The following is a 19741-nucleotide window of genomic DNA, read 5'->3' as shown; positions in this document are numbered from 1 at the left end:
GCTAAGTAACTAAGCGGGGGGATATTTGTTCTATAATAACATCACCTAAATACACACATTCACACCATCAGATAATTCTTCTAGTATCTTAATTGTTCAAAAAATTAGTGTAAGTACACAAGAATATTTCTTTTTGGCCAAACCACCTCGCTAACACGTCAGAAAAGCATCTCAAAGTCATACCTGTGACGGTCTGTAACCTTTCTCACATCTCCCTCCTGAACCAAGTGTGGAACAGTCTACAGAATGACTTCAAAGTCAAAAGTTTAGAATGACAAACTAGACAAGTAACTGGAATAAAGATGGATAAAGAAGTCCCTTGTTTACAGACCCATGGTTACACGTAAAAATAAAGACATAAGGAGGTAAGGAAAAGGAGACATAGAAACTAGAGATAAATGATTTGGCATCACCAGTCTTGCTGACTGGCGACAACACAAGGGCTTCCAGTGGCAAAACCAGTCATCAGAGAGCTCCCTTTCCTGCTTTTTATGCTGCTGGGAGTTCAGAACAAATCAGACTCTGAAAAGCCTCCATCATACACCACATTATACATCTATATTCAAACTTTAAATCTTGGCTAAGTCAAGTTACTATAAAGTATTTTTTTTCCATTCATACACTTTCTGTGGTGTCAGCAGAATCAAAGACACTATAACATTAGAATTATATGAAGCTATAAATGTCCTTAACTTAGAGTTGTTTTTTCCCTTTTCTAGAAACTCCGTAACTTTTCATTTTGAATTCAGAAAGTGTTTCTGAACATTAAGTCTGCTAAGAGTATTAAAAAAATAAACTATCTAAAAACTATGGAAACTTGAATGATGAGAAAACAACTGTGAAATTGGGAAAAATTAAAACAAAAATTTTCAGTTGAATAAAAGTAAAACTCAGCAAGTAATAAAGGCATGATGAAGGCTGCCTGGAATGCGTGCATCCTAACAGACACGTCACAATGTCCCCAACACAGACGTCACCAAAGTGGAACACTTCTAATCCCTGATGTGTCGGTTTGGTCCCCTAGGGATTCACCCAGTAGGAAACAGCACAGCAGAGAGATTGAGGACACACACCCCCGGAGTCCTGGCTGTCTGCATTTGAATCCAGGCTTCTCCACCTCCTAGCTGTGTGACACCAGGCAAGATCACTTAACCTCCCTAAAGATGACTTACAACATTCACTCGATCTTAAAGGAGGTTTGAGGATTATGTGACTTCGTATTAAAGGAGGTTTGAGGCTTCTGTGACTTAGAACAGTGCCTGCCACTTAGTAAACTCTATACAAGTGTTTGGTAATAAAAATAAGTAAAGTATGTGGTCAGCAGCATAAAGCTAGACGTAAAACATTAAGGGGTAGAGTAGCAGTAACACAGGCTCTCTGGCAGCTTCTATTTAGCAGCTTTAAATAAATTCACGAGACCAGGTGGCCTATTTCATCCAGACTTTAAGATGTATTTAGAGTTCAATTTGTGCAGTTAAATCCTGAGTTCACTCAAGTTCCCTCCTACCTCCCCTAAAAGCAGATAATGTAATAAAACAATTCTGTGTGTGTGTGTGTGTGTGTGTGTGTGTGTGTGTGTGTGTGCGCGCGCGCGCGCGCAGAGCCCTAGGGGGGATGGGGCAGGGGTGGGGGCTATTATGCAGGTAAATCTTACCCCGCTGGCCACATGGAAGCCATAAACTGAAGCAATTATGAGCAAAAGGCGCCTCACATCCCACCTTCTCAAGGCACAACTATGCAAAATTCGGGTCCTCTGGTTCCCAGCCTTCGCCTGCCATGCACATTTCTCCCCTTTCATACTCCTCAGCTGCTTGGGTCCGGCTGCTAGAAAAATCCCCGTCCCTACTAGTGACCGAAGCAGCCGCCCAGGGAGCAAATACAGAGACGGGGAGAGAGAAGGCGCTATAAAGAAACTCAGCCTAAGTATTCTTCTCTGCTGTGACTAATAAGAAACGAATATGAATCTTAGGCACAATACGATCTATGTATTCAAATGTAACTAACCTTTCAAATCTCAGACTAATAGCAAACAATCACTGTTGTCCAGCGAGTGCCCACCACACACCAGCCAGGCACTGTTCCAAGCACACGACGTGCGTCACCACTCAACCACACAACGATCCTAGAAGGTGGGCAGCATTAATATCCCCAGCTTGCAGATGAGGAAACTGAGGCACAGAGAAGTTCGATAATTTATAACCCTCAACAGCAGACCCAGGACTTAAACCCAGTCTGATTCCAGGGCCTGAGCCAACCAGCCTGTCAATATTACATTCTTTTTCCAGTTACGTTCTTATTTTTGCAAATTCCTCTCTAGCAATTTTCCTCAGGGCCAATTTACCAGTCACAGGAGAATACTTGTCTCAATCATTTATAATCATTCCACTTAATTGTTTTAAATGATAACATCTTACTTGAACTCATTATTCATTTTTCTAGTAACTATGGACGATATAAAGATACAGCAAATAAATGGGAAAAGGTAAAATAAAACAGACCCTGGCACCAAGTACTTACTGTTTCAAACTAAAAACATTCACTGTAGGTGTCACAGAGGTAAAAGTCAGAAAAGTTAAAAAAATGTTAGAGCTAAAAATGAAGTCAGAATCCACTATTCTAGCATTAAAGTCAATATGAAATAACAGAATGGATTAAACCTGAAGTCTGAAAGGTGCATGTGAACAAAACACCTCTGTTATACTTTTGATACAGACAACAAATAAACAAACAAAACCCTAAAAAAAAAGTTAGTGCTAGGAAACCACTGACAAAATGAGAAGACATCCTACAGGATGAGAGAAAATATTCACAAATGATGCAACCAACAAAGGGCTAATATCCAAACTATACAAACAGCTCATACAACTCAATATCAAAAAACCAAACAATCCAATCTAAAGTGGGCAGAAGACTAAAACAGACATTTTTCCAAAGGAGACATAACAGGCTAACAGGCCCACAAAAAGATGCTCAACATTGCTAAGGAGTAGAGAAATGCAAATGAAAACCACAGTGAAGTATCACCTCTCACCTGTCAGAATGGCCATCATCAAAAAGTCTACAAATAACAAATGCTAGAGAGGGTGTGGAAAAAAGGGAACCCTCCTACACTGTTAATGAGAATGTAAATTGGTTTAGCCACTGTGGAAAACAGTATGGAGGTTCCTTAAAAAACTAAAACCAAACCTATCACATAATCTAACAATTTCACTCCTGGGCATTTGTCTGGAAAAATTGAAAACACTAATTTGAAAAGATACCAATTGTCAGTGGCCTTGGGATGAGCTAAGGCCGTGCGACCCAAGGCCACGATCAAGCATGGTTGCAGCATGCAGTAAATAATGACTGTGCACATGCATCAATTATACAAGATTTAGAACAAAGAAAATAGAAGTACGCATGCACTAGAGATATTCTGAAAGCCTCAAGAACAAAGAAATTGGCACTGCACACGTGCTGGCAGAAACTAGATAAAAAACAGGACAGCTGCACCATAGAGTGCACGCACCACCTTGTGGAAATAGAATAAAGTGCTGTGAACTCCATGTTTGCTCCGGGTGAAGTCTGTTTTGCGGTATGGCAGCTCCTCGGCATTTTTTCAGTTGGGCTGCTCACGTCCAAGAATCCCCCTTCAGCCTCCCTCAGCTGACACCAGTGTTCTTAGCAGCACTATTTTCAATCGCCAAGGCATGGAAGCAACCCAAGTGCCCACCAACAGAAGCTTGGCATAGGAAGGTATGATACATATATATACAATGGAATATAATTCACCTGTAAAAAGGAATAAAATTCTGCCATTTGCAGCAATGTGGATGGACCTAGAGAATATTATGCTTAGTGAAATAAGTCAGACAGAGAAAGACAAGTACTATGTGTATATACATGTGGAATCTAAAAAAATAATACAAATGAATGTGCCTGCAAAATAGAAACAAAATAGAAACTCAACAGACATAGCAAACAAACTTATGGTTACCAAAGGGAAGAGGGAGTGAGAAGGAACAAAATGGCGGTATGGGATTAACAGACACAAACTACTATGTATAAAATGGATAAGCTACAAGGATATACTGTGTAGCACAGGGAATTATACCAATTATCTTGTAATAACCTATACTGGAAGATAATCTGCAAAAATGCTGAATCACTATGCTGTACACCTGAAACTAACACAATATTGTAAATCAACTATACTTCCATTTTTAAAAATGTTGTGACAATAATAATAATGACACAAATGAACTAATTATTATTTTGATTTCTTGAATTTGTGTAAGCACATCTGACTGTCCTTTATGATTGAATTACTGCATTCTGTTGATTCTTATTTTGTTGTTGGCTTTATTCCTTTGATAACTATGTAAGTTTAAAAAACTAAAGATCTAATCTGTTCTTAGAAACAATAACTAGTACATACATGAAAACTAAAAAAATGTGCAATATACTGCATATATGTATCTACATGCAATATAATGTGTATATACAGTCGAACTGTAATAATTCTACATAATAAAACTGAAAACGGGAAAAAAATGTTAGGGGTTTAGAGACTGATAAAAATGCACATGGATTTTTAAGAGTATTATACGAAAATTACTCAACCATTAAAAAGGAAATCTTGTCATTTGCAACAACACAAATGAACCTGGAGGACATTGTTCTAATAGAAATAAGCCAGACAAAGACAAAAAAAAAGAAAAAGACAAAGAAAAAAGAGTTGATTTCATAGAAACAGAGAGTGGAATGGTGGCTGCCACAGGCTGGGGGGAGGGAAAAATGGGGAGATAGAGGCCAAGGGGTACAAATTTTCAGTTAGAAGAAGAATGAGTTCTGAGGATCTCATGTACAGCCTGGGGACTAGAGTGAATAACATGCTATTATGTACTTAAAAGTCCCTGAGCGCTGAGCGTCAGCATTCCAAGAACAAGAACAAAAAGGAGTTAAAGATGTCAGGGACGGATGTGTTCATCATCCTGATCTTGGTAATCATCACACAATACATGTGTATCAAATTGTGTTGCATACTTTAAACACAGACAATTATATTTGTCAACTTTTCCCAATTACTCTTCATTAAAGTTTTTAAAATAAAGACATTTTAAGACAAAACCAGAAGGACTCAGTTTCACTTTGTTATTCGAAAAGTGCCCCTCTTGGGGAGTGCTGGAAATGTCAGCTGTCTTGATTGTGGTGGTGGTTTCATGGGTGTGGACATCTATCAAAATTCATCAAACTGTACATCTGAAATACGTGTAGTTTACAGTCCAGGAATCATACCACAATAAAGGTGTTAAAAAATAATTCAAAATATTTATTAGGATTCTGTTGGTTTGCTCCTCTGGGCCCCTGGGAGACACCAGTTCTGCTGTCGTGGAGTCTGCATTTTAGTGGAAGAGACACAGGATAAACCAATTCAAATACCACATCATGTCAGACAGTACTGACAAGTGCTACGAAGAAATAAAGACAAAGGGACAGAGCATGAAGGAGGCTGCTGTCTGGGGCGGGGGTCAGGAAATCCTCTCTGCAGAAGCGACACTGAAGCAGAGACGGGAAGGAAAGGAGGTGAGTGGCAGGTGCCTGGAGGAGCAGCGTCCAGGCGGGAGCATGCCGGAGGTTGAGGGGAAGAGTGACAGGGTGGGAGATGTGTTCCAGTGGAACAGAGCAATTTCCTTTATAGCAGCACATTATTTCAGGTCCCGTTCATAATCATACAGTACCGGATCCCCATACAGTAACTGCTTTTTTTGCCTATAAAATACCACACTCTGGGCTCAGCGCTGGGGACGGCAGGGAATAAGATCATCACAGCCTATCACAAAGTAAATACAGAAGTGTACTTTGTGAAGGAAAAGCGCACAGAGTGTGTAGACTGGGAGAATCGTGCCCTGACTAGGGGGGTTGCCTGAGGAGGCGACATTCCAGCAAGAGGTGAAGGGTGAGAAAGAGTTAACCAGGTGACAAGTGGGAAAAGGAGCATTCCAGGCAGTGGGAGCAGCATGTGCAAAAGCCCTGTGGTCAGAGGAACACAGAGGGAACAGCCAAGAGCAGGGAAGCAAAGTCTGGGTGGAGGTAAAGCTGGAGGACGTGGCGGGGGCAGACCACACTGAGCTGCAAGCTTGAAACCACAGGGAGGCCTGGTCCGTAAACTAGGAGCAGCTGGAAGCTACTGAAGTGTCTTAAGCAATTAAGAGTCTGAGAGCCCTGAGTTCTCTTAAAAACTTGAAAAGTGCATTCAGCATAATCGGATATGTTTCACTGTCTATTTGTTCAGGTTTACCTACAGGTTTATTTTGATCTGTCCAATGCAAACTTCACCAGCTTTTCTTTTCATTACCTAACGTAGTAACATGAGTGGGGTTACACTAAGGAATAAAGTCTCAAAGAATTCCCATTCCAGGATTAGTCAAAGTTTTCCATTTTTACGAGAACATTACTTATTATCCAGAAATCCCAAATATATGTTCTGAAGTAGCCTAACTATGAACTAGCCTAAAATGTTTCTCAGAGCTTCAAACGCTAAAATCTGCTCTGAAAATGCAGTTGAAAATACCGTAGTTTTGCACTCTGGAACTGGAGTGAGACACTGAGATAAAAAAGGGAGCCAAGGGCCATATTTGGAGAGTCTTATCCATGAGAAGGATAAAAAAGGCCTGCTTAATAATGACTCCAATCAGATAAAGAAAAGGAGGTTTTATGGACCTTCTGTTCCAGCACAGTCAGCCCAGGGCCCACAAACCACTTAACTAGCAGCTGAGATACAGAACAAAGGGCGCTCCGAGCCCCTGCCTGCAGGGGCTGAGAAAGAACTTTCTTCTGTTGACTAAGTTAATGTCTGAGGAAGCCAAGGCAAAAGGAAAGCACAAAATGACATGGAAACATCAAATTCATCAAACTCTGGGGACCCTGGAGGGCAGGGACAACATCTCAGGTCCACATTAATTGGCTCAGAGGGGCTCATAAGGATTACACAGAGATTACAGAATGTGGAGGGAAATACCCTGGGAATGGCTGAAGGGACAACTCAAGAAAAGGCACGAAGGTGTGAGACTCGGGGCAGAGACTGTGAAAGATATCCATCTTACTTTTGCCCAATTTACAAGCTCAGAGCAAACCCAAAGAGAAGAATATAAACAATTCAAAAGGAACTGGACATGTCAAATGGACATATCAGGAAATATCTTCAACTTGGAATAACAGAATTTGAGAGATTATACAGCTGACAGTGTCAGGACCCCGGCCAGGTCCCCTCCTACTGACATTTCCAGTGCACACCCATGACACCCTGCACTGAGCAAGGTCCCAAGCCTGTGGGCCTCCTCCCAGGAGGCCAGGACTGCCTGAAGGCCACCCTGGAGCAGCCCTCGGCCCCTTGTGACTGGGAAAAGGGGAAAAGTCACTCCTACCATTCGTTTGGCACATAGGACAACTGTGAGACAGCCCGTGCACTCTGTCCCAGAGAGCAGTCTATGGGCCCGACTGCTGACCTTTCCTGTCCAGGCTGCTTTCCCTTCTTGGTCTCATTTCCCCAGCCCCACCTCCGACCAGTGCTTCCTGGAACCATCTCCTGAACAAACTATTTCACTTGAATCCTTATCTTCTAGAAAATCCCAAAGTAAGGAAGTAATGGAATGTAATTTAGAACTGAGTTCTTTTAACTTCATGCTCAGCTGAAGACATCAAGAATCAGGAAGAAAAATGGCTTGTGAACCTAAGTTCACAGTAAAACCTACCACACGGGCATTTCCAACAACCAGAGGGGAGAGGAGGTGGGAAAAGGGAGGAGAAATACATTTTTTAAAGTAGTTTAAAAAAAAAACAAAGACCTTGATAGAAGTATGAATGGTCATAAGACACACTGTACATGCTATTAAAACATCCGTGGCATTTCTAAATGAAATAATAGCTTAACTATATTAGGAGGTTCAGCTTTCTTAATTTTTTAGTTAATTTAAAAATTAAAAGAGAATGTGACTTCATCTTTGGGCTAACACAACAAGATATTTGTTGTGTTTTAGATTTCTTCCTACTACTACATAGATTTCCTGCCCCTCACCTCAACACACACATACACACACACACACACAACACACACACATACACACACCCAATTATCATACTGGCAATTCTGAAATTAATTCAGTCTTGGGAATAAATCTACTTATTGCGAGTTTGTATTTCATTTGTTATGTCACTTTGATTGACAACTGAATCTGTTCAGAACATATGATTACTTAATACTTTTGTGATTAAACTTTATTTCAGAAAAAAGAGCACAAAGTGGAACAAAAGAAAATTCTTCTTCCAGCAGCAAGTAATGGGTGGGTTAGCTTTACTGTTAAGAGACTGAGTGCACAGATGAACTTTCACTTTTCAAGGGACAGGGGTAGCCTGGCCACCAACCTCTGCATCTTCTCATCATGTTAGTTTCAAAAACAAACACGTAAAGAATTTCTAGCAAAATAAATGACAATTTACCCTTCGAAAAACACCATTTTGAGCATTCTTGTATGAAAGGATTTTGTACAATAGGGCTGTTTATTTCCAATTTCCACCCTCCTTGGAGAAAATTCATTCTGAATCCTATCCCCAGGGCTCTGCTGTGTGTCAACAGACTAGATTAAAAAAGAAGATGGAAGTTGCTTGACCTGAGGAATGAGATCCTGAAGACTATTTCACTGAAATCTGTCTGTCTACTGACTACCGTATCTGCTTGCTAATTTCAACAGATTCGGACAAATGATATGTGATCAGCAAAAGAAGACTCTCACTTCATAATAATGAGTTGCAAAGGAACCCTAAAAGCATGCTAGAAAAGTTACAAGGGTCTCAATTCATCAAAATACAAACACTCATTTACCCAAGAAGCAACCACCTTTGTAAACCTATGTTGAAGTATGTATGTCATCATTTATTCACTCACATATTAAAATTTATTCAGGACCTATTATTTGCCAGACACTGAGACAGGTATTAAGACATAAAACCCTTCCTCTGACTTTGAATATCTTTAGATGGAAAGAGGGAAGAAGAGTCACATACACAAAAGATGCAATAAAATGTTCCAAGTGTCACATTGCATAGTAAGCCTACTAGTTCATTCACAGGTTAATGCAACAACTTTTGCACACCTACTATGTGCCAAGTATCATTTCAATTATAAGTAATAAAATTAGTCCCCATTAGGGACCAAGTTACCTCAAGGGAAAGAAAACGGTATTTTAAACACATAATAACTCTATACATGTGTACTACCTGGATAACTGAGAAAAATGTGTCAAATATATAAATGTCTTACCTTTGCAACCCAAGAAAAGAAATGAAAGACCAAACCAGTTAAGAATGAGGTTTGAGAGCCATGAAATAATTGTCCTTACCAGGAATACAGAATTGTCCCCACAACAGATGTAAGTTTACTGCTTTCTTGTTTTTGCTTTGCCAGGCCAAAGTCAGCTACAATTCAAAAAACAAAGCAATTTTATTATATTTTCCCGCAATTAGCATTGTTCCTCAGCTTTTAACATTCTGTGCAAGAAACTATTCAGTTCACAGAGACAGTTCGTCCCCGTCACAACGCCCCACGCGCCAGTCCTCTGACCCACTCCCAGCCTGCGTTAATGGCACTCGTACATTACAGCGTTATGCTGTGTCTATGGGCGTGGGAAGTCTCATCACTTCAAAAAGCTAAAATAAGTCTTACCGACTGAAAAATAGGAAAAGTACTGAACCTGTGATTCCACTTTTTAGGTCACCCCTACAATTTTCAAATAAATAAAATGAATCTTATGTGTTGGCATATGGCAGGCACCCCTTCTGGCCAAAAAAATAAACAAATATGGTAAGCCTAAACAATCACCATGAAGGTCTGAAAACCTGAAATTAAATGGCAGCTGTGTGTACGAAGTCGTAGTAAATATGATGTTCAGAATCATCTGAAAATACTTACACATTAACAAAGGATCCTAATTTCAAAATTAGAACATTAAATATTCATAGTTACTATTCACACTAGCTATACTTTTCAAAGCATCTTCAAATACTTCTCTTTTTTAAGCCACTCAACAACTCAGACCAAAGTGGCAGAAAGAGATGTTTTCCTATTATCACCGTACAGATTTACCAACATTTCGAGAGGTTTGATTACCAGATTTACACAAAAAGGCAGTGTTGAAGCAGAATTCAAGTCGCTATTCCTACTAAAGTCTGATGTTCACAATGTCACTTTTTAAGTGCACTAAATATATATGGAATTGCATCAATGATTTTTAATAAAAAGCATTTAGTTATTTATCTATACCAAAATGTCTCTGACAGGTTGAAAATATTGTGAAGTAGCTTGACTTCAAAATAATACTAATTCATGTTATTAATACCAATGCCCTTTTACTAAACAACCTTGATCTAGCACAAATTAAGCCACTTTTACATCTATTGTCTGACTTAACACTCAGAGCGATCCTGAAAGGTAGGAATTATTGTTCTTAGTGCCACTTAGTGCTTAAAGGCACCGACTCTGGAACCACATGGCCTCAGTTCAAATCCTGGCTTCATTATGTGCTACCTGAGGAAACTGGAGCAAGTTATACTATCTCTCTCTGCAACAGTTTTCCTATCTGTAAAGTCAGGATTTTAGTAACATAGATAGAAGTAAATAATACTAAAATCTGAATAAGTTAACGTCTGCAAATGTAGGATAGCACAGTGATGAACAACTGATGTTTATCACTATTTAATCTTCACAACCACCCATTTTATACATGAGGAAACTGAGGCTCAAAGAGAATGAGTGATTTGCCCAAAGTCTCACAAGGGGAAATTAACAGAGTGCGTCGTGAATCTGGAGTTGCTTAATTCTAAAGCCCAAAATCCTTATCAAAACACAATACTGCACTGCCAACAAAGAAAAATCAGGCCCAGATCATTTCATTTATAAACTCAGCCTGACACTTAAGGGATAAAATACCAGTATGCACAAACTCTACCAAAAAATATTAGAGAGAACACTTCCCAACTCATTTTATGAAGCCAATGCTACCTTGAACCAAAGCCAGACAAAGAAAACCACAGAACAGTATTGCAATGAGAATATTATCAACAAAAATTACCAATAAAATATAAATCAATTAAATCCAGAGATATATAAAAAGGACAACACATGATGACCAAGCCGGGTTTATGCCAGAAGTACAAGGCTGATCCGATATTTAAAAATCAATCAATACTAGAGTTCACCAGATCAGAAAATTAGAGAAGGACAATCAGATGAGCATTTTAATAGTTGTATAAGAACAGTCTGACAAAATTCAACAAAGTAGAAAACAGACATCTCAACCCGATAAAGGGCATCTATGAAAACCTACAACTAACTTCCTGCTCAATGTTAAAAGGCTGCCTGCCTTTCCCATAAGATCAAAATCAAGGCTAGGTGTTGGCCACACTTACGGTGATCGTTTCACAGTACATAACAAACATCAAATCACTATGGTGCACACCTGAAACTAACATTACGTCCTATGTGAATTACATCTCAATTAAAATAAAGAAGAGAAATAAAAGAAACAGCAGTCTTGTTAATACATTGCTAGATACTTTGAAGAGATTGTCAGATAAGCACATGTTTAATGTGCCTTGATTAACTGAATTTTAAAAATAAGTCAGGAACAATTTTAGTTTTCTTTTTCCTTTTTTGAAAGAAAGCACATTAATTGCAATAGCTTGGAAACAAATATCTAGGAGTAATATGACAAAAGACATGAACAACCTACGCAGGGAATATATAAAATTCTGTCACAGAGTCATTTAAAGAAGACTAGAATTAATGGAGAGGAAGCCCACGTTCATGGATCAGGATTCTCAGTACGACACAGATTTCATTCTTCCTAAACTAAGTTAAGTAGTTCTGATCAAGTGGCTCTTCATATTTTGGGTAGAACTTCACAAACTGAGTATAAGTTAACGCAGAAATTAAAAGGGCCAAGAGGAGCTGTGGACTTTGACACAAAAGAGAACCGAGTTTTCTGTAGTATAGTAGGAATTATTATAAGGCTATAGTAATTCAGACAAGGTAGTATTGACTCAAAGATACACAAAAACAGAAGAAGGCAAGGAGGTCCACTCTCACCATTCCTACTCAAGACTCAAGACCAAGTAAGTACAATAGTGGCATGCAAGTTTTTGTGTGAACATAATTTTTAATTTCTCTTTGACAAATTCCTCGAAGTGGAATGACTGGATCCTATGATGAGTGTATGTCTAATTTCTTAAAAAAAAAAAAAAACCTGCAAGCCAATATTTTCCAATGTGCTCTCACCATAAATGTGTAAGAGTTCTACTTGTTCTGCATCCTCACCAGCATTTGGAGTTGGTCAGGGTGTTTTTAATTAGGCATCTTAATTAGGACGTAGTGATAGCTCAGTATAGCTTTAATTTCCATGTCCCTAAAGACCACCAGTGTTGAACAGTTATCATGTACTTACTTGCCATCTATGTATCTTCTTTAATGAAGAGCTTATTCAAAATTTGCAGATCGTCTATCTGACAAATTTTTATTGGGTCATTTGTGTTCCTATTATTGAGTTTTTTTTATTATTTGTACTATTGATACAAAGTCTTTGACAGATAGACGATCTGCAAATATTTTCTCCCAGTCTGCAACTTGTCTTTTCATTCTTTTAATCTTTCATAGAACAGAAGTTCTAAACTTCAGTGAAGTTTAACTTATTAATTTTTTCTTTTACATATTATGTTTTTAATATTATAATTGAGAAATATCTGCCTAACCCACAGAAAACAGTCCAGGCTATTCTGCTGAAGAGGCCACACAGAGAAGAGTGATCCTGGTGACTGAGGGGCTGAGTTCCAGCCATGTGGGTGATATGCCTTGGAAGCGAACTCCCAGGCAAGTCAAGGCTTCAGAAGATGAATGAGAATATTAGCAAACAGAACTGAACAATTCATTAAAAGGATCATACACCACAATCAGACGGGATTTATCCCAGGGATGCAAGGATGGTTCAACATCCACAAATCAATCAATGTCACACATCACATCAACAAACTGAAGGAGTGAAAACCATATGATCATCTCAATAGATGCAGAAAAAGCTTTTGGCAAAATTCAACATCCACTTACAATAAAAACTCTCAAAAGGGGGCACAGAGGGAACATACTTCAATATAATAAAGACAATATATGGCCTTTATTTACTTTCATCATTTACTTAATGATGAAAAGCTGAAAGAATTTCCTCTAAGATCTGGAACAAGACAAGGATGCCCACTCTTGCCACTTTTATTCAACACAGTATTGGAACTCTAGCTATAGCAATCAGACAAGAAAAAGAAATCAAAGAGATCCAAATTGGAAAGGAAAATGTAAAACTCACTGTTTGAAGATGATATGATACTATATATATAAAATCATAACAATGCTACCAAAACTATTAGAACTAACAAACGAGTTCAGTAAAGTTGCAAAATACAAAATATAAAGAAATCTGTTACATTCTATGTATTAACAACAAACTATCAGAAAGAGAAATTAAGAAAACAATTCCATTTACGACTGCATCATAAAGAATAAAATACCTAGGAATGTATCTAAACAAACAGATGAAAGACTTGTACTCAGAAAACTATGAGACACTGATGAAAGAAATTGAGATGACACAAACAAACGGAAAGATCTACTGTGCTCATGGATTGAACATAATATTGTTATATAACCATATTACCCATGGTAGTCTGCAGACTTAATGCAATCCCTGTCAAAATACCAAGAGGCATTTTTCACAGAACTAGAACAAATAATTCTAAAATTTTTATGGCACCACCAAAGACCCTGAATAGCCAAATTATCTTGAGACTACTGTTCTCATCTTTTTCTTGATTCAAGTTTCAGAATTGCACAATGACCCACCAACAGTCATAAAATCACTAATCTTAACATTTTTTAGCAGTTGGATTTGACTGAATTTGCTTCAATATCTCTTCATTTTACACAACCCAATGGCAATACAAGGAAGCTGCGGTGGACCTGACAGAAAATATTCTTGCTTTTTTAGTAACATGAGAGAAATTTCATAAATGCCATAAATTCTATGGCTCTTCCTCCAACAACAGATGCTATGAGGGTATGCAATACAGGGGACTCAATATCCTGCAGTCTTTTGAGGGCACTCAAAGTTCTGTACCAGCTCAAACTCTAACAGACACTACACCTGATTAATAGGAAATAAACTACAGAACAGGTTCAAAGCAAGATGGGGCAAGACCTGACTAACTCATTTTTCCTGTAATGACACAGACTTCTCTGCAGCAGTTGAGCCCATCAACAATGATTTAAGTCTTCTAATCCTCTGGAAAGAGTTAAAATGCCAAGGATGCTGGCCATATAAGACAGGTCTCATTTGATTTCTCAAACTTTGGTGGTATTCAAGAAAGTAAAATCCTTCCTTTCAGTCCCTCTGGGTGACACTGTTTGCTGAGATGACACTGGGAACTGCTTGGATCTTTCTCCATTTATGGACCTGATTTCCATCTTTATCTTCAGTTCCTCCTGTGTTAAAGCACTCTTTTCACACAGTCTTGGCTATCATACCAAGATTTCAAAATTCATTCATTTACTTGTTCATGTATTCTTCTATACAGTCAATAAATATTTATTAAGTGCTTCCAGAGGAACAAAGTCTAGGAAATTGGCTTCCCTTACCTCAAGGAGAGGATGTCAAGAAACCAATGTCTCATGTACTACGAGCAAGGCAAGCCCAGTGACTAAAGGAGCCCAGACTCAGAACACACCTGATGTGATGTGGACGTCAAAGATGCCACCTGGAGGAGTGGGATTAGAACTGAGCACCAGAAGGGCATTCCAGACAAACAGCAACATGTTGGAAGCCACGAGGAACACGACCACAGCCTGGGCTATTCAGGAAACAGCCATCTGTCCCATGAGTCCAGAGCAAAGGGCAGGAGTGAGATCAGGAAGAAAGGGTCTTGAGTGCCCTCAGGAATCTAAAATTTATCTTCAGTGCCAGGGGGAGCTGCTTGAAGGATTTTAACTAGGAAAAGGATATAATCACATTTCTGACTTCGCGTGTCTAAAATCGCACCTTAAATTTCCTCGCCTAATTCTCTGCCGGTCGCGTCACAATCTTCACAAACTCACTCTTTCTCAACTGTTCTTACTCCTCATTAATTGGCCAGCAACCAGTTTTTTCAAATAGTGACGTCAGATCTCTGTGGATTATTTTCTCAGTCATAAAATCATTTCACGCTCGTTGAAAATAATGGCAGCCCGTCAGTGCCCTGCAGACAACTGCTTTAGTGGAGAGAAACTGGACTAGGGTAAAATTCTGTTCTGAGATTTATCACTGCTCCTTTGCTTGAAACCAGAAAAAATACTGCGTCACTTAAAGCCAAAGAGTCTCAGAAATCGAAAATATTTACATAACATTAAGGCCTACCTGCTACAGTTGAAAATATTGAGGTAAACAGTGAAAACGTTGAAGGACACGAATGGCTGGATTGTTTATAAGCCTCCATACATACAGCTGTCACCCGTATGTCACAGACTTTATTAAATGAGTTCAGCAATGTGCTCAGGTGGCGGTCATACGAGCCTCTGCTGGTGAAGCAGGGCTCCACAGAAAGAAAAACCTAGAAACCACTGACCTGGGAATTAAACGCTCAAGTACCTCAAGACTTTATTCTCTTTATTTATTTACTTAATTGTCTCAAATGGGCAAAATATAACTCAGTCATTAAGAACTACACTAGTCACTGCCCAGCACAACAGCCACTCAGTCACACTGGGATATTTAAATTAATTCAAATTCAACAGAATTGAAAATTCAGGTCCTCAGTCACACTGGCCACATTTCAAGTGCCCAACAGCCACATGTGGCTAGTGGCTGCCATATTGGGCAAAGCAGATCTAGAACATGCCCAGTGGCGCAGAAAGTTCTACTGGACGGTTCTGCCGTAGAATAACATTCAGACTCAAGTGGAAAATGTTAAGATGTTTCTACTTACTGACGGTCACTCTGTCCTTGTCCCCCAACATTATGTTGTTTGGCGTCAGGTCTCTGTGGACGATCCTCTTCTCCTTGTGCAGGTACCGAAGAGCCAAGCATAGCTTCAAACAACAAATAACAAACAAATGTCACTGCCCCGATATATGTAGATAGATAGACAGACAGACAGACAGCCACTCATAACCACTACACGCGGCTGTGGGCAGTCAGCTCAGAACTTCACTGCTTTCATGGAAGAAGTTAATGAAGATAGAAGTGTACCTGTATAAATATCTTCCATAGTCTCTCTTCAGAAAAATGATGTTGTTTCTCCTTCAAAGAACTGAAATGCTCTCCAAGAGGGGCCCCTTCTATAAGTTCCATAACTATATACAAACTATCATCTATACAAAACACAAGAAAAAGGTAATGGAAATTTACACTCAATACAGACATCTTGAGAAAACTTATGAATTAGAATCCAAGCTTCCCTAAAGAGCTGAGAGATGTGCGAAGCTATGGACCCACTCAGCTCTGGAGGGGATGGGCGGGAGGGGGTCTTGGGGCAACCTGGAGCCCAGCAACAATCTCTTCCAGCTACAGGCAACCTCCGAGCTTAAATTTACACTGGCAAATATTAACATCTTCTACGCACACCAGGATGTGGCACAGTTGAGAAGCACCAAAGAGAGTAAGTAAATGACCCCAAGTCATGGAGGAGTCCCTAAAGAACGGCTAAACCCACCTTCCTCTCAGTGGTCTAAACATCACCTAAATCAAGCCAGACACTCAGAAAATTGCATTTTAAACTACACTGTTCTTTAGTGTCAGATTTACGTTAGATTCTTTTACGATGAACTCATACCATGGTTTAGCAATGACATAGTTGGACACACCACCCATGAGAGGAATTTCTGTTATGGCCCCTCAAGAGCTAAGAGGGCTGACATCTCCTGCTTTCAGCTTATGGATCCTGGGAATCTCACAGCTGACGATTTGTCTCTTTGCTTAATATGCCCGGGAACAGAAGTAATTTCTCCTTTCTCCTCCAGCACCAACATGAAACTTGTCACCAACAGTATGCAATGTGTATCTTTCATCATGTTTTGGACATACATTTATAATACTTACAGAAATGAAACCACACTTACACTTTTTTCACTCAATATTCTTTTTTTTTTCTTTTATTAGAGGTGTCTTAATCCTCAGATATTCCCCACATTTATTAGAGCCATCCATGATCTCATTCAACACTCTTTTCTGTCAGCACACACAGAACCATGCCATTCTTTCTGTTGGTCATACGGTATTCCACAATACCGATGGATCCCGATTTATTTAATCATGCTCCTAAAGGCTGGCATTTATATTGTTTCCCATTTTTCATAATCCCAAGATGCTTACTGTACGTACTAACCTTACCTCTAGCTTTATTTTTAATTTGATCACCTTTTACTTCTTTTTATCACAACTTCCTAATCTATTTCATTATACTTTGGTTATTTTGAAGCCACCTCTAATTCTTTTTGGGAGAAGTCATGGTATTAAGAGTTATTTTGTTTTTAAATTAAGACAAGTTGTGTCACTTCAGCACAAGTCAGAGCCAATCTAGACCTCCTTATGATGGGATATGCACTAAATTATGGGAAATTGTTCTACTATCGAGAACAAATGGCCAAGGGGACAGGATTTACTCTACAGTTTCAGCACTGAGCTCCTCTGAGTAACCAGAGGAAGGGAGCTGGTGTAAGAGAATCTGCCAAAGTACACAACAAGTTTGCATAACAAAAGCGCTGATAAAGAGGTGCTAAGGAAGCCCCTTCAAATGCAGATTTATTTTGAAATTTCACATGTGGGGCACATTAAGGTTTATCAATATTACTTCAAAGGTCCTACTTTATAAAATTTTTACTTATTATTATTTTTTAATTTTTTTTTGGAGGAGGGAAGTAATTGGGTTTAATTTTAGGATTTTTTTTTTTAAATGGAGGTGCTGGGGATTGAACCCAGGACCTCAATGTATGCTAAGCGGGCACTCTACCACTGAGCTATACCCTCCTCACAAAGGTCCTACTTTTTTTAAACAAGTGACCGACTATTTATCCCAACCATTTGATTCCATATTCCATCATCCTACAGAAGGAGCCTGCCTGTCTGCAGAATCAGTCAGGGCTCCGCCGCCACCATGTGGCAATTATGTGAACTTGGAAATCTCCAAAACCCAGCCCAATTTATGGGGGGAGTGGGGTGGAAAATGTCATCTGACTCAATAAAAACAACTTTTAATTTTCCCTTAAAGAAGCCACCATCCTTTAGTTTTCTTTTCCCCTGACCCTATTAAGGACTTTTTGTATATGAAAATGGCAACAATTACTCTTTTGGTTTGTTCACGCAGTCTCCCACGCAGGAATCTAAATATCTTGTAACTATCTTCCCATCATTGATTATCAGTGTTTCATTTATTAAGAACGTGATGCACAACATCATACACTATCACATAAACAACAAAAAAGTAAAGAAAATAGTTGATTAAGCTTGTTTTGTAACATTCAAAAATAAAAATACGTAAGTGACATAGATACATTTCCTTAACATGAAATCTCATACTTACTTTCCAGAAATGTTTTGTAATAGCGTACAACATTGGGATGATAAAGCTGTAAGAAAATCAGTAACAATCATTACACTACTTCAAAATACAAGCTTGTTTTCACAGACAATTTAGTTGGACGTCGTATTTGAAAACAATAAAGTATTATGTCCATATTTATTTATAAAACTAAGCACTTCGAGATAACATCTTATTTTTTCATGATTTTTTTTATTTGCAGCTTACAAAACTGTTCTGAAAATAGCAATCCCCGAATAGCCTCATCCAACAGAATTAAAAACTGACTGGACTTTATCATCTACTTTAATTGAAATACAGGATTGCAGAACTAGAAGGAATCTGAAGAATTCATTTAGCCACCCCTGTTCCAACACCACACACACACTGCAGAGAAAACTGGAACAGAGCAATTAATTTTGAACAAATACTTCTATGCCCTTAACCGCTCCCTGCTACTTAAGTATTTATATACACTGTTTGTGTCTATTTGATGTCTTTCTATGCTCTCCAAACTAACTAGTGTGAAACTGTAATAATCCAAGAGTTACAAACTCCATTTACCACTTAAATTATAATAATAGTTGACAAGCACTCCCTCCCAGAACAAACCTAGGTCAGGCTCCTCTGAGCCCTCCTCTCGCCAGGTCTCCTCCTTGGCCTGCCTGGATTTAGCAAGAATCCTGCTAAGCCAGTTTAATGAGAATCTCCCCACTCTTGATACCCAGTCACACTCTAATAACCCCCTCCCCTGCATCCTTGTTATCTAATCAAGTTTTTCTTCCCCCAATCTGATACCTAACCAAATTCCTGTTAGTGATTTTCCATTCTTCCACCGCCTGCCCCGCCTCCGGCCCTGCCTTTCGGTTGTAAATCTCCAGCTATCCTGTTTTGTTCAGAGTTCAGTTTAATCTCTCCCCGCTACTGCAACAGTTTGATTTCTATTGCAGTGGTCCTGAATAAAGTCTTCCTTGCCATCTGAAAGTTCTCATCACAAGGAAAAAGCATGTAATTACGTGCAGGCTGTGGACGTCAGCCAGACTTAACTGTGCTGATCATGTCACAATACACACAAATATTAAATCAGCATGTTGTACACTTGAAGCTAATATGTCAGTTG

General features: G+C 39.0%; 1 protein-coding gene across 4 annotated transcripts in view; it reads right to left on the bottom strand.

The window, feature by feature from the left end:
- NEK10 (NIMA related kinase 10) overlaps positions 1 to 19741 on the bottom strand; it is a 152805-nt gene that overhangs the window by 68683 nt on the left and 64381 nt on the right. For all 4 annotated transcript variants that reach the window (XM_032459417.1, XM_014561306.2, XM_032459418.1 and 1 more), the window contains 4 exons: positions 18625 to 18670; positions 16296 to 16417; positions 16033 to 16135; positions 9378 to 9453 (listed from right to left, as the gene is read on the bottom strand). In XM_032459417.1, the coding sequence (XP_032315308.1) occupies positions 9378 to 9453; positions 16033 to 16135; positions 16296 to 16417; positions 18625 to 18670 (347 nt within the window). The remainder of the gene's footprint in view (positions 1 to 9377; positions 9454 to 16032; positions 16136 to 16295; positions 16418 to 18624; positions 18671 to 19741) is intronic.

Source organism: Camelus ferus, chromosome 17, assembly GCF_009834535.1.
Source record: "Camelus ferus isolate YT-003-E chromosome 17, BCGSAC_Cfer_1.0, whole genome shotgun sequence".
Classification (NCBI taxonomy): Eukaryota; Metazoa; Chordata; class Mammalia; order Artiodactyla; family Camelidae; genus Camelus; species Camelus ferus.
This window is presented reverse-complemented; position numbering and strand designations above follow the sequence as displayed.